The following is a 12,610-nucleotide window of genomic DNA, read 5'->3' as shown; positions in this document are numbered from 1 at the left end:
ATAGTTATTTTGTATTGTTGTACTACACCTTTGTCATGATTTCCTCTGTCTCTGGGGTGTGTGGAGTATAAATAATCTTTCCAAGTAGCAATGGCTTCAAACTTCCCCACAGAATAGCTCCATTGGGCATGCCAACCAAACCCCAGAAATATCGTTGACAGTATCGTGCTGCAAGAAAATAAACGTATTCAGGAATGCCTGATCTTATCTGTTCTTCAAAAATTCTATTGAACCTATTAGTAAAAGAGATTTTCCAGAGGCGAACATGTTTTGAAAATAGGGACCCTCCTATTTATGACATTGTTATGTGCTAAACCAATTAAATGTTTCAGGTATGACAATGTTGAAAGAAATCCCACAGGCCAGTTTTTAAATAGTGAACTTGCTGACCACAAATTGACTAGAAACTGAGATCCATTTATTCACCAATCAGAAATTGCACCTTTGAACTTCTAGTGGGATGCTAGTGTAGATCTCTAGTCAGCAAAATATGGGGCTGTACAAAAAGTTATACATAAAGGTAAACTTTTACAGTACAGAGCAGATCCCTCAAGATAGCTCAAATAAAATTTTTGTAGCAAATAAAAAATGCCACAAGCAGAATATCAGCACTTACTCGGCTAGTTTTGCAGCTCAGAAATTTTGCAGATAAATGAGTTTTATAATTTCTGTCATCTTCCTCTTTACCAAAATATTGGCAAATTTTTACTAATTTTCTTCTCTTTTTTTGTTTTAATAAATGCAGCTTAGATGTATACTAAGGGGCTGACCTAAAATCATTACCTTGCCTTGCCTTAATACCTCTCATGTGGAAGGTTTCTGCATCTACATATATAGTGCAACAATTACTCACTTTCCATGTAACAGCTTTTCAGACAATACCTGAATCTTGACCTCGGAAAAGCCTTCTATTAGATGTAACAAGACACACTATGGTTTTAACTACAATGGGGGGATAATTTCTGATAGTGCAGGCAGGAATAAAGTGTTCATGTACCTTTAATGCATAGACTTTATCGTGACTTTTCAAAGTGATCTTATCTGCACAACTGTTCCATTTTGTGATTTGATGGTAGGCTCCGCAAGTCGTGCTACTCACCTGTCGCCAGCCCCTCTCTTTTTGGCAGGACACCGCCATTGCCGCTCCTTCTGGAAACCTCCATAGGAGTAAGTGCGGCAGGCCACATGCAACTTAAAGAGTCTGCGGTGGGAAATTCCTCATGGTGCCCACTGATGACTTTGCCTCTTCAGCCTTATAAAGGGCCCTCAGTTACTGGTCACCTGTATTCTTGTAATATCAGTTGCTGCTCCAGCATCTTTCCAGCCTTGCCTGCCTTGACTCTCCAGCCCAGCCTACCTCATCTCTCCAGCCCCACCTGCCTCATCTCCTCCATTCCCTGTCATTTCTTCTCCCCTTCCTTGCCTGCCCTTGGACTGACTTCTGGACTTGACCTCAGCTTGAACTTTGATCATTCTTGCCTTCTGCCTTCCTCTGACCTCAGCCTGAACATCGACCACTCTTGCCTGCCACCTACCTCTGTCTCAAACCTGAATCCAGACCTACACTCTAACCTTCTCCTAAAAGACTCTCGCCTACGACTGCTGGCCTCTGGAACATGACAGCTCAACCCAAGGGGAAAGGGGCTGGTATAGGTGCAGCTCTTGACCTGTCTCTTCCTCATCTAGATCTGCCAGCTGTCAGTGAGGAGTTACAGGGCCCTCCCTGAAGGTTGAGCCAACCTCATCACATCAAAAAGGTTTCATGAATCTTACAGTATGATGAGGCCATGTACCCAGCGATCTTGTTCTCGCTTCAGGCCATCCCATATCTGGCCCAATGGGTTCAGAAAAAGCAAGGCATGCTGACCCATGTCACAGCTGTGTTAGAAAGACTCATCCACAGAGGTTCCAAGATGGCCGACGGGTCCGGACGTGGGTAACCAAGGTCCGAAGAGTAACGAAACTTTTTGTGTAAAAATGCCTCATACCGGCAGGAAAAGACGCGCTAAAGAAAAAGAAAACCAGCATGAACATTGTGCGGGCCGGATTCAAGGACCTATGGACTCCCACGTAATACGGGAGCAGAAGCCGGGGGATGGCTCGCAGCGAGGAGAGCGGGTGGAAGAGGAAACCGCCTCCTCACAAGAGCTCCAAACTACCTTATCCCCAGTGTTGCGGATGCCCCCAGGAAACCCTGCAGCTCTACGAGGAGCGAACGGGGAGGACTCTAACTACGAAGGTGAAAGTGAAAGCGCTGGAGAATCGTGGCTACGCGATGAAGGCGGAAGGGAGGAACAGCAGAAGCCACAGCTCGTAGAAGAGACCGGCCTGGGAGACGCTGCAGGTTGTACGACACAGCCTCCAACAGAAAGGAAAGTACTTTTAACATTAACATTACCTAAAAAGAAAGAATTAATAAAACCAGAAGCTTTCTCCCTTGAAAAAATATGGGAAGCAATACAAACGGTCAATGATAATCTTTTTAATCAGATAAATCCTTTGGCCTCTGTCTTAAACTCCACTACGGAAAGAATGGGAAAATTGGAGGAAGATATGAATAAACAAATGGAAAGATGTGGAAAGGTTGAGAACGAAATGAAGGAAATGAGAAATCTTCAAATTAATATTATAAAAGAAAATTCCATATTAATGAATCGCTTAGAAAACATGGAGAATCAAATAAAAGGGAGAAACTTGCGGTTAATAAATTTTCCCAGATATCCCATGGTGACCCCACGAGATATGTGGAGGCAATATTTGACTCAGGCATTAAAGATTTCAGAGGAATTGATACCACCTACATCTAAGCTGTATTATATACCAGCCTTTAAAAAAATAGAGAAGGAAGGAGAAAAAGATTTCCAATTGTTAACTCCTGTGAATACAACTGAAACCCCAGCATTAGAAGTAACAAATCTACTAGAAACGACTCAGAGAGAACAAGTGAAGCCTGCAACCCTCTTAGTGACATTCTTTCTTGAATCAGACCATGAATGGATTCTGAGAATATATTTTCGCAAGAGGACTGAGTCTTTCCTAGGTCTAAAAGTTGGAGTATTTCCAGACTTGGCAAGAAGTACTCAGTTAAGAAGAAAATCATTCTTAAATTTGAGACCTCAAGTACAAAAAATGGGAGCAATGTATATCCTTAAATATCTGTGCAAATGTTATATAAAATATAAAAATGTTTCCTATATATTTTTTCAACCGGAGCAATTGGAGAATTTTCTAAAAAAGTATTCTTTAGATATAATAACGTCCTCTCCTGTTTTGGAAGGCTAAGTACTATTAACCTGCTGCTGGATCCGTAATTATTAGAAATCTCCTGTATAAAGCCTAACAATTATTCGTTAATAGTATAGTTCATATTCCTGAGGTAGAGTAATGGAATTCCCCCTGGAAACGAGGACTTTAAAGCAGCTGAAATAGGTAAGATATTATTGTGATATGGTAGTAAAATACTGGTTGGTTTGTTGGTACTGCTTTTTACACAAGATTGTTTTCTTGATGTATCTTGTAAAATTGGAAAAGAAAAAATAAAAGAAAAAAGAAAGACTCATCCACCACATGGACACCCTGGCTCCATATGCATTTCGAGCTACAGTCCAATCTCTTTCCAACTGATCACTCAAAGGTTACCTATATCCTTTCCCTATTTGATGGCATGGTACAGGCCTAGGCTTGTCCCCTTTGGAACCATGAAACCCCCTGCTCCAGAACCTTCCAGACTTCCTTCATCAGGTCCAGATGGTCTTCGCAGAGCCCAGCTGGACCCCCTCCCTGGCTGCAAACCTGCTTCGTATCTTTCAAGGATCCCAAACCCTGGCAGAATACACTATTGAATTCCGCATGCTCGTCTCTGATTTGCATTGGGGAGAGAATAGTTTCACAGCTATAGTTCTGCAAGGACTTGTGGGCAGAATCAGAAAATGTGTTTTCGGGTTGAGATGTCCCCCCCATCGCTGGATGTCTTGATTGACCTGGCCAGAAGAATTGATTGTCACTTCCAGAAGAGGGCTCAGGAGAGTAAAGGCAATCAATGATCAATTTCCCTGCCTCCTCAGTTTCATCACCTGTTGTCTCAAGCCCCAAGTCCTGCTTCTAGACCCCCAAAGGAACCAATGCAAGTGGGCAGAAGTAAACTGTCCCTGGAGGAGAAGCTGCACAGAAGGCAGTTGGTCTTTGCCTCTACTGCACCAGCCAGGAGCACATGGTTTCCCTCTGTCCAGAAAAGATGGAAACTGGCATGTCTAGGGTTGACCAGGCAGGCAACCCTAGAGTGAATATCTTCCTCTTCCCAGCTGCTGGACCCAGTCACAGAACAAGGCCTGTTCTATACAGAGGCCATTCTTGATTCCAGAGCCAGAGGTAATTTCATTGATCAAGCCCCGGTCCGATAGCACCAGATCTCCACCATTTTCCTGAAGCAACCAGTGACCATATCCTTCATGGATGAGGATCCTCTTCCCGGCCAGCTCATGGAAACTACTATCCCACTTTCTCTTTACATTGGTGTCCTTCATACTGAGACCATTTCATTCCATGTACTCCCTTATGTGGTAAACCCCATTAACCTGGGATTGCCCTGACTGCAGCAACACCAGCCAACTGGTCCTCTTTGAAACTGGCCTGGTGTAGTCCCTCTTGCATCACCCACTGTCTTGCACCAGTTCAGCCTCCTGTCCACATGACTCTTGCAGCTACCATGCTAGGTGTTCCCCCAGAATGCACTCGCTATGCTGATATTTTCTTCAAGAAGAGTGCTGAGACCTTGCCAGGGCATTGTCCCTATGACTGTGGCATAGATCTTCTTGCCTGCCAAATGCTCCTGCAGTTTACCCATTGTTGCCTCTGGAAACTGAGGATATGACCAAATACATTAAGGAAAACCTGGCAAGAGGTTTTATCTAATCATCCTCCTCTCCTGCTGGAGTGAGCTTCATCTTTGACGTCAAGAAAGACGGAACATTCCAGCCATGTATTGATCACAGAGGCCTTAATACCATCACTAAAAATAACCGCTACCCACTCTCCCTCATCTCAGAGCTCTTCGACACTCTGTGAGCCACCAAGATTTAAGAGGAGCTTACAATCTTATTCAGATAATGCATGTCCTTTGGGCTGTGCAATGCTACAGCTGTGTTCCAAAGAATGGTCAATAAAATCATTCGAGACCTCCTTTATTCCTCCATAGTGGTCTACCTAGATGATATCTTTATCTACTTGCAATCCCAGGAATCTCATCTACAGCATATCAGACAAGATCTTAAACATCATTGAGATCACCAACTTTATGTTAAACTTAAAAAATGTCTCTTTGAACAAGAATAGCTTCTATTCCTGGGCTACATCATCTCTCATACAGGCTTCCAGATGGACCCTGCAAAGCAGAAGGCTATCCTAGACTGGTCTCAACCAGTCAATCTACTGCCTTCCAATGGTTCCTAGGATTTGTGAACTATTACCATTAATTCATTCCTGGCTATTCCTCCCTTGCAGCACTGTTCATGGCCTTGACTAGAGAGGGCATAGTCACCAGGAATTGGCTTCCAGATGCCATTGATGCCTTTCTGGCTCTTAAACACACTTTCTTGAAAGGACCCTGCCTGCAACATCTGGATACAGAGCACCACTTTTTTCTGGAGGTAGATGCCATGACCCTAGGGGTTGGAGCTGTCCTCAGTCAATACAACCCTGAAGGATCTTCTTACTCTGCTCCTTCTTCTCTAAGAAATTCTCCCTATCTGAGAGGAACTATACAATTGGGGATCATGAACTTCTAGCAATGAAGCTGGCCCTGGAAGAGTCATGCCACATCCTATGGAGGGCCAAGCATTGCATCACGATCTATACTGGCCATAAGAATCTGGAGTACCTTCAGCAAGATCAAAAATTCAACCCTAGACAGGCTCACTGTTCACAATTTTTCTATCGCTTTGACTTTGAGCTTTACTACTGACCCACAACCAAGAACCTAGGAGTGTATGCCCTTTCCCGATCTTTTCAAATGGAGGATCTAAGGAAAATCATCATCACATGATTGATCTGGCAAGAATTATTCTCACATCCGCTGTACCAGTTCCCCCTGGGAAGACGGTTGTACCGAAGAGATTGCGAGAGAAAGTGTTAAAATGGGCTCATGACTCTCACCTGGCAAGGCATCCCGGAGTAACTCCTTCAACACCATTATGGATGGCCACAAGTGAGAACAACATACATCAGAAGAGGAATACAATAAATTGCATCAATATTTTATTTGCATTTTATAAGCCTGTCTAACATTAAAAACTATCTAACACACTCATACTATACCCATGCACTCACATTAAAAAACAAACAGCTTCAAAAACATGAAAATCGGAAATATTATCAAATAATTCAATTATAATATAAAGTGCAAATGCTCACATCATATTTTAAACATTGTACAATAAATAAATCAATAGAGTCAGTCCTCAAAATGTCCAACAAAGATCTTCGTTTCGCCAAGCTTATCTTAATGGCTTCATCAGGGATAGGACTGGTTTAGATAAATAACAGCTATCGTCTCAAAATGTTAAAGAGTGACACAACTATATAAGTTCGTAGCTTCAATGCTTAACGAGCCTTCCAGCAGGCGATCAATACTTCCAAATGTGTTCGGCGTGAAATCCCTTCAAGGAGGATTCAAAAATCATTCATATCTCAACTCACTCTAAAGTTCAACCCGTTCTTTAACGGGGGCACTTCCAAATAGCACTTAAATTAAATGTGTCACCATTAATAAACTTCTCAGAGACCGGAAATGACGTCTCAGAGACCGGAAATGACGTCTATTCCATGTTGTGTAGTACTGTGGTGAAGAGGTTCTTTCTTTGTGTTGACCCTTGTGTGACTATACCACAAGTGAGAACAGACATGAAGAATTACATGGATTTGTTACGATTCGGCCTGTGGCAGGAGCCACAGACTGCCTCTCCACCTCTTTCCCTTCTCTCTTTGCCGTGGTCGGAGCCATGCTGTGTCCTTCATGCGGACCGGAGACCACCGGTGTCTTTCCACGTGACTGGCGCCGCACTGTTCTCCTGTCATGGCTGGAGCCACGTTTAACACTCTATGCAGCCTGGAGGCCGCCAATGCGCTACACACGCAGCTGGGAGCTGCGCCGTATAATCCCAAGTGGCCCGGAGACCGCTGACAGCTCACCAGTGTGGCCGGAGCCACACTGCCACCTCCCAAGCGGCCCGGAGGCCGCTGACCCACTCCTTTCGAGCAGGAGCCTGCGCTGCTATGCCTATGCAGCTAGGAAGTCACCGTCTGACATCCCTATGTGGCCCAGAGGCCACCAACCTACCTCGGGCCCTCTGTGGGGGAGGACCTACATCTCCGGACACGTCTGTGGCATAGAACTGCCTCTGGTACTCTCCCTGTGGCCTGGGAGCAGCTGACAGCCCTAGGCCTGATTTGCAGCCTAGTTCCAGTCCCTGTTCCTGCCGTCTCTAGCGTCTTCAGCAGGACCGCTGTTCATGGTCCTGCACTGCTTCCTGTTTCCTCCTAGGGGATGAGGCCGACTCTTCTTTCCATATTTAAAGGAACAGGAGGGAGGAGGTCCAGCAGTGATATCATCGAGGGAGCCACCTCTTCTGCCTAACAAAAGGTCTTGTCTTCAATCCTTCCTTGCCTTCGCAAGGAGCCAGTCCTCCTTAGGACTTCTCGTCAGCTGCTTCTCAAGGCACTTTGTTTTATGTGGGATCCCGTGTCTTCATGATGTTCTCACGCTATGTCTTCATCTTTTTCTTTTCAAGGTCTCCAGATGTCTCGTCTTGATGTCTTCTTCATCCGGTTGATCTTCGTCCTGGCAGCACAAGTCTCCAAAAGGTTCCAGCTTCTTATGTTAACTGTTATTGTAGAGGCATCCTCTCGAATCCTAAACCTTGTCTGTATCCTTTGAGTCTGCACCCTGCCTCCTCTTCATAAATGAACTCTATTATCCGATCCGATCCGTTCCGGTGTGGCCATGCCTGGCCTTTATAAGCTGTGCAGGGTGCATTTGGAACAGGCTTCATTGGAGTCTTTACTTCATCTTCTATCTTCTCTGTGTGGGGAACCACCAGCGTGATCTGTGACCTGTCTTCATTGGCTGAGTATATGGGCACGTGATGTGCAGTACCGTCTCAGCTCTGCTAACTTGTGTGGGGAACCACTAACGTGGTCGTGACCAGCCTACCCCGGCTGTGTAGGGCGCGCCGCCTGCGTGGTCCGAGACCAGTCCAGCTAGGTTATGTAGGGTGCGTGATGTCCAGTACCGACTCAGTTATCTTCAAGCAACTCATGGCCTTCCAGAGTTTCTTCATATACGTGACCAGAGTTCCTCTTCACTCCACGTATCCAGATTGCATTTCTTCATGTTTTGAAGTCTCATCTTACTTCACATAATCAGAGTGATGTTCCACTTCACGTATCCTGAATCTTGTCTCACTTCACATCTTCGTCTTTGATGTCCTCATCCTCTGACCACTGTCCACCCTGTCACAGTTGCTGCTCTGTGCGGCAGGTCCAAAAGGACTTGGAATAGTCGGAGGTCCTCTCATGAGACCAACATTGCATTGTTTGGATCTCTCTCTGCTGCGTACAGGTGTGGCTGTGGCCGAGGCCATCATCCTTCCATTTTCAGCCCATGCTGGGTCACCTCTCATGGTGCTTGCCAGAGCTCCTCTGCGGCTGTATCGGGGCCCAGGGGCACACGAAAACCCACCAGAGATGGGATCGCTATCCGCATTTCCACAACAGATTTCTGCCCTGTCTGTATGCAGCATAAACCTATGAGTGCTTGACCTTAGGGACTTGGGGGCTGTAACAGCTATTGTCAGCACTCAAAGAACCCTGGACCCATCTGTCCACAAACTTCATTTAGATCTCCTCCTCTCACATGGCTCCACCATCGGTATGGGTCATAGTGGATAGGTTCTCTACGATGGCACATTGCATACCCCTTCCCGGCCTGCCTTCAGCTCATGAATTAGTTTGCCTGTTTGTCCAGCATGTCTTCAGGCTACATGGACTACTTTCTCACATCCTGTCTGACAGGGGCATCTAATTCACTGCCTGCTACTGAAGTGGACTCTGCCAAACATTCTGCATTACACTAGATTTTAGCACTGCTTACCACCTGCAAGGCAACAGGCAAAGGAAGAGGATTAAACAGGTTCTAAAATCCTTTCTCTGCCTATTCATCAATGAAAGGCAAGGTGACTGGGACATCCTCCTACTGTGAGCTGAGTTCTCTCACAACAATTATGAAAGTAGCACCATGGGCTCTTCTACCTTCTAAGTGGTTTACGGCTGGAATCCTTGAATTCCATTACCACTTCCACTCTCAGTCTCATGTCCCACTGCCCGACTTAAGGTACAGGAGCTTCATGACCTCTGGTCACAGTCCAACAACATGATCTCCAAAGTTGCTGCCTAGTCCAAGAAGAATGCTTATGCCAGAGGCAGGCCAACCCCACACTTCTCTGTGGGTAATCTCGTATAGTTAAGTACGCAACATCTATACCTTTGCTTTCCATCTCTCCATCTGGCATTTCAATTTATAGGTCCGTTCCCATCTCACATCAGATTGGACTGGTAACCTACCAACTTAAACTCCCTGCTACCTTAAGGATATACAATGTATTTCATGTCTCCTTTTTGAAGTCATTGATCTGCTCCTGGCTATCTCAGTGGCTTCCTAAGCCCACTGAGGTTTCTTTTGAAGATACACTTTAGAAAGTACATGAGATTTTGGATTTGCGGAGATGACATGGAGGTGATCTTGAGGAGGAGGCCTAAGAGGGAGGTACTGTTACATTTCGCAGCTCGTAGGTAGGCTCTGTGAGCAACTCTACTTACCCAAAGATGGCCCTTCTCTTTTCGACAAGATGCCATCATTGCTGCTCCTCCCAGAAGTTTCCCTAAGTGTGTGCATGGCAGACCATGTGCAACTTAAAGGGCCCGTGGTGGGAAACCACTTTCAGTGCCCACTGGAGATGCACTTCTTTACCCCAATCAAAGGCCCTCCAGGACCTCATCTCTTCGCCTCAGCAATGTGTAGCCTGCATTCATGAAGTGTGAATTGCTGTTTCTGCATCTCTCCAGCCCAGCCTGCCTTGTCTCTCCAGCTCAGCCTGCCTCATCTCTCCAGACTAGCCTGCCTTGTCTCCTCCAGTCTCTGTCAGTCCTTCTTCTCACATTCCTCGTTTACCCTCGGATTGACATCTAGATTTGACCTCAGCTTGGACTCTGACCATTTTTGCCTTCTTCCTGCCTCTGATCTCAGCCCGGACATCAACCACTCTTTCCTGCCACCTGCCTCTGATCCAAGTCTGACTATGAGCCTATGCTGTAGTCTTTTCCTAAAAGACTCTTGCTTAAGTCCTGCTGGCCCCTGGATCCTGAGGGCTCCACCCAAGGGAAAAGAGGCTGGTATAGGTGAAGCTCCTGACCTGTCTCTTCCTCATCTAGATCCAACAGGTGAGGACCTACAGGACCCTCCCTGTAGGATGAGCCAACCTCACCATGGCAGCAAAGGTGCACAAATCTTACAATAACTTTACTTTGAAAATTCTTGCATAAGTGGGCTGTTACATGCAGAGGGTCACCCATGCAAAGTTATGCCTACTCTTGCATGGGTGAGCTTATCTTCTTGCTTTTGTGAAATAGAGAAACATGCGCGTAAGTCCCAACTCCACCACCCAAAACGCTTCTCCCCAGTGTGCAGGAGAGAGGGTTAAGTGCATACTTTTCCTCAGGCCAAGCCCCAGACAATTATATAAAAGCCATTTACAGGCCTACAATCTGTGTTATTTGATGCTTATTAATGGTTTTGAAAATTCAGCCCTAAGGGAACAATTTTCAAAGCATCTGCTTTAGTGCAAAGTCAGTGGGGTAATTTTTATTCCAGGACTTTGCACTATTTCAAAGGGAAAGTAGATGCATACTTTTCCCTTCCACAATTGCTATGGGTATAAAATGCCCACAGACCTTTGCACCTGCTTGTAGAGTGGCTAGAATTGCTATGGAAAATAATGCTGGGTAAATCTGAACATAGCATCTGTGGGCATTATTTTTCAATTCCATCCAAAACATGTCTCTGGGAACACTTCCCTTAAATGCGGCTAAAATTACATGTATTGCAGAACTCAGTATGAGTTTCTAACTGCACTCAGGGAGGGCAAATTTCAGACAGCTGATTTACCCACGTAAACTATTATTTACCCAGTGCAAATAGCTTTGGAAATGTCCCTCCTCATAAAAAAGTATATGACTGAAAACTCCTTCTTCCTTCTAAATCAACTTTCTGAAATGCTCAGCCAAATGGAGATTTTGCCCAAATTTGGCTTCATTTCACCCTGGAGATGAAGATGATTATTATTATTTAGTTGTCTTTCATTGTTTAATGTGGCCAAATAGATTTCTGTTGTTTTATTGTGACAGAAAAGTTAAGTCATTGCAAGCTGAAAGACCACAGGAGTCTATTTATCAAAGTACATTAAAACCAGAGCATTAATACTCAGAGTTAATGTGATAGTCATGGTAAATATGCCGCAGCATGCTAATTAAAGTGTATGTTAATGCAAAAATGCAGGACTACTGCTTCCATTAGGAAAACTAGGCTGTCACCTAGAATGCCAAAATTTTTAGGGTGACACTATCCTATCAGCACAAGGCCCAGAGGGGTACTGTTTCAAAGCCAAGTACTGGAGCCACTGCCATCATAGGAGGGAGCAATGTGCTGGAGCTGCCACAAATATTTGGGGAGTGAGGTGCATGACTGAAGGTTTGCCTAAGGCATCAAATATTCTTGCACTGGCTCTGCAAAAATGTAAATGTACCACTTGAGAGATAGTTAAGATTTTGGCAGCAAAGCATCTGCTTTAATATTTGCATTATGTCACATGATCTGTGGCAACAGATAATGAGGTTGTTTCCTTATTAGCATAAACTTACACATTACCATTATTGTAAGCAAATTAATGCTGATTTAACATGCATTATGGTTTGCATTAGTTATTATTGAAAAATCCTTAAGAATGATGATAGCATATTTGTTATTGTTCTGCGTTCACTATTTAAATCTGAAACTCCTTTATATACTTACAGGCATTTAAGGGAATGCCATAATTAATCATTCCTTCTTCTGTCATGTTGGAAGGATCAGAATTTTCAAAAAGGTTAGACTGGGTACTATAAAGTAACAATAGTAGCAGAGTTTTGGAGCAGGAAGCATTATATAGGTTCATCAAAATTGTTTGTATATTCTCAATGCCTCTGGATTCCCATGCCACCTAAAATAATACAAATATAAGAACATAAGAATATTAAAAACAAATCTCCACTTTAAAGAAACTGGGTAATTAAGTAGATTAGCATAGAAATGGAACCTTTTGCTTCTTACTACAACTGCTTATCAATTTATCATGTCTATAGTGCTACTCGATGTAAGTAGCACTGTACAAGACAACATTAGAGATAATCCCTGCTCTGGAGAGTTAATAATCTAATCAAGACAAACATGCAAGGCAAAAAAGACTTTGGGAGTTTCAATCAAATAGGCAGGATAATCAGGGGTTAGGATCTAAAGCAGCCTCAA

At 44.3% G+C, this 12,610-nt stretch overlaps 1 protein-coding gene across 1 annotated transcript in view; it reads right to left on the bottom strand.

The window, feature by feature from the left end:
- The window catches only part of ABCA12 (ATP binding cassette subfamily A member 12), a 615,834-nt gene that overhangs the window by 307,974 nt on the left and 295,250 nt on the right, over positions 1-12,610 (bottom strand). Inside the window, exons 17-18 of the mRNA XM_029607914.1 lie at positions 12,119-12,305; positions 29-168 (exon numbers count right to left, since the gene is read on the bottom strand). Coding sequence (XP_029463774.1) covers positions 29-168; positions 12,119-12,305 — 327 coding nt within the window. The remainder of the gene's footprint in view (positions 1-28; positions 169-12,118; positions 12,306-12,610) is intronic.

Source organism: Rhinatrema bivittatum, chromosome 6 (genome assembly GCF_901001135.1).
Source record: "Rhinatrema bivittatum chromosome 6, aRhiBiv1.1, whole genome shotgun sequence".
NCBI lineage: Eukaryota > Metazoa > Chordata > Amphibia > Gymnophiona > Rhinatrematidae > Rhinatrema > Rhinatrema bivittatum.
The sequence above is the reverse complement of the archived record's forward strand: the minus strand, read 5'-3'. Positions and strand labels throughout refer to the sequence as shown.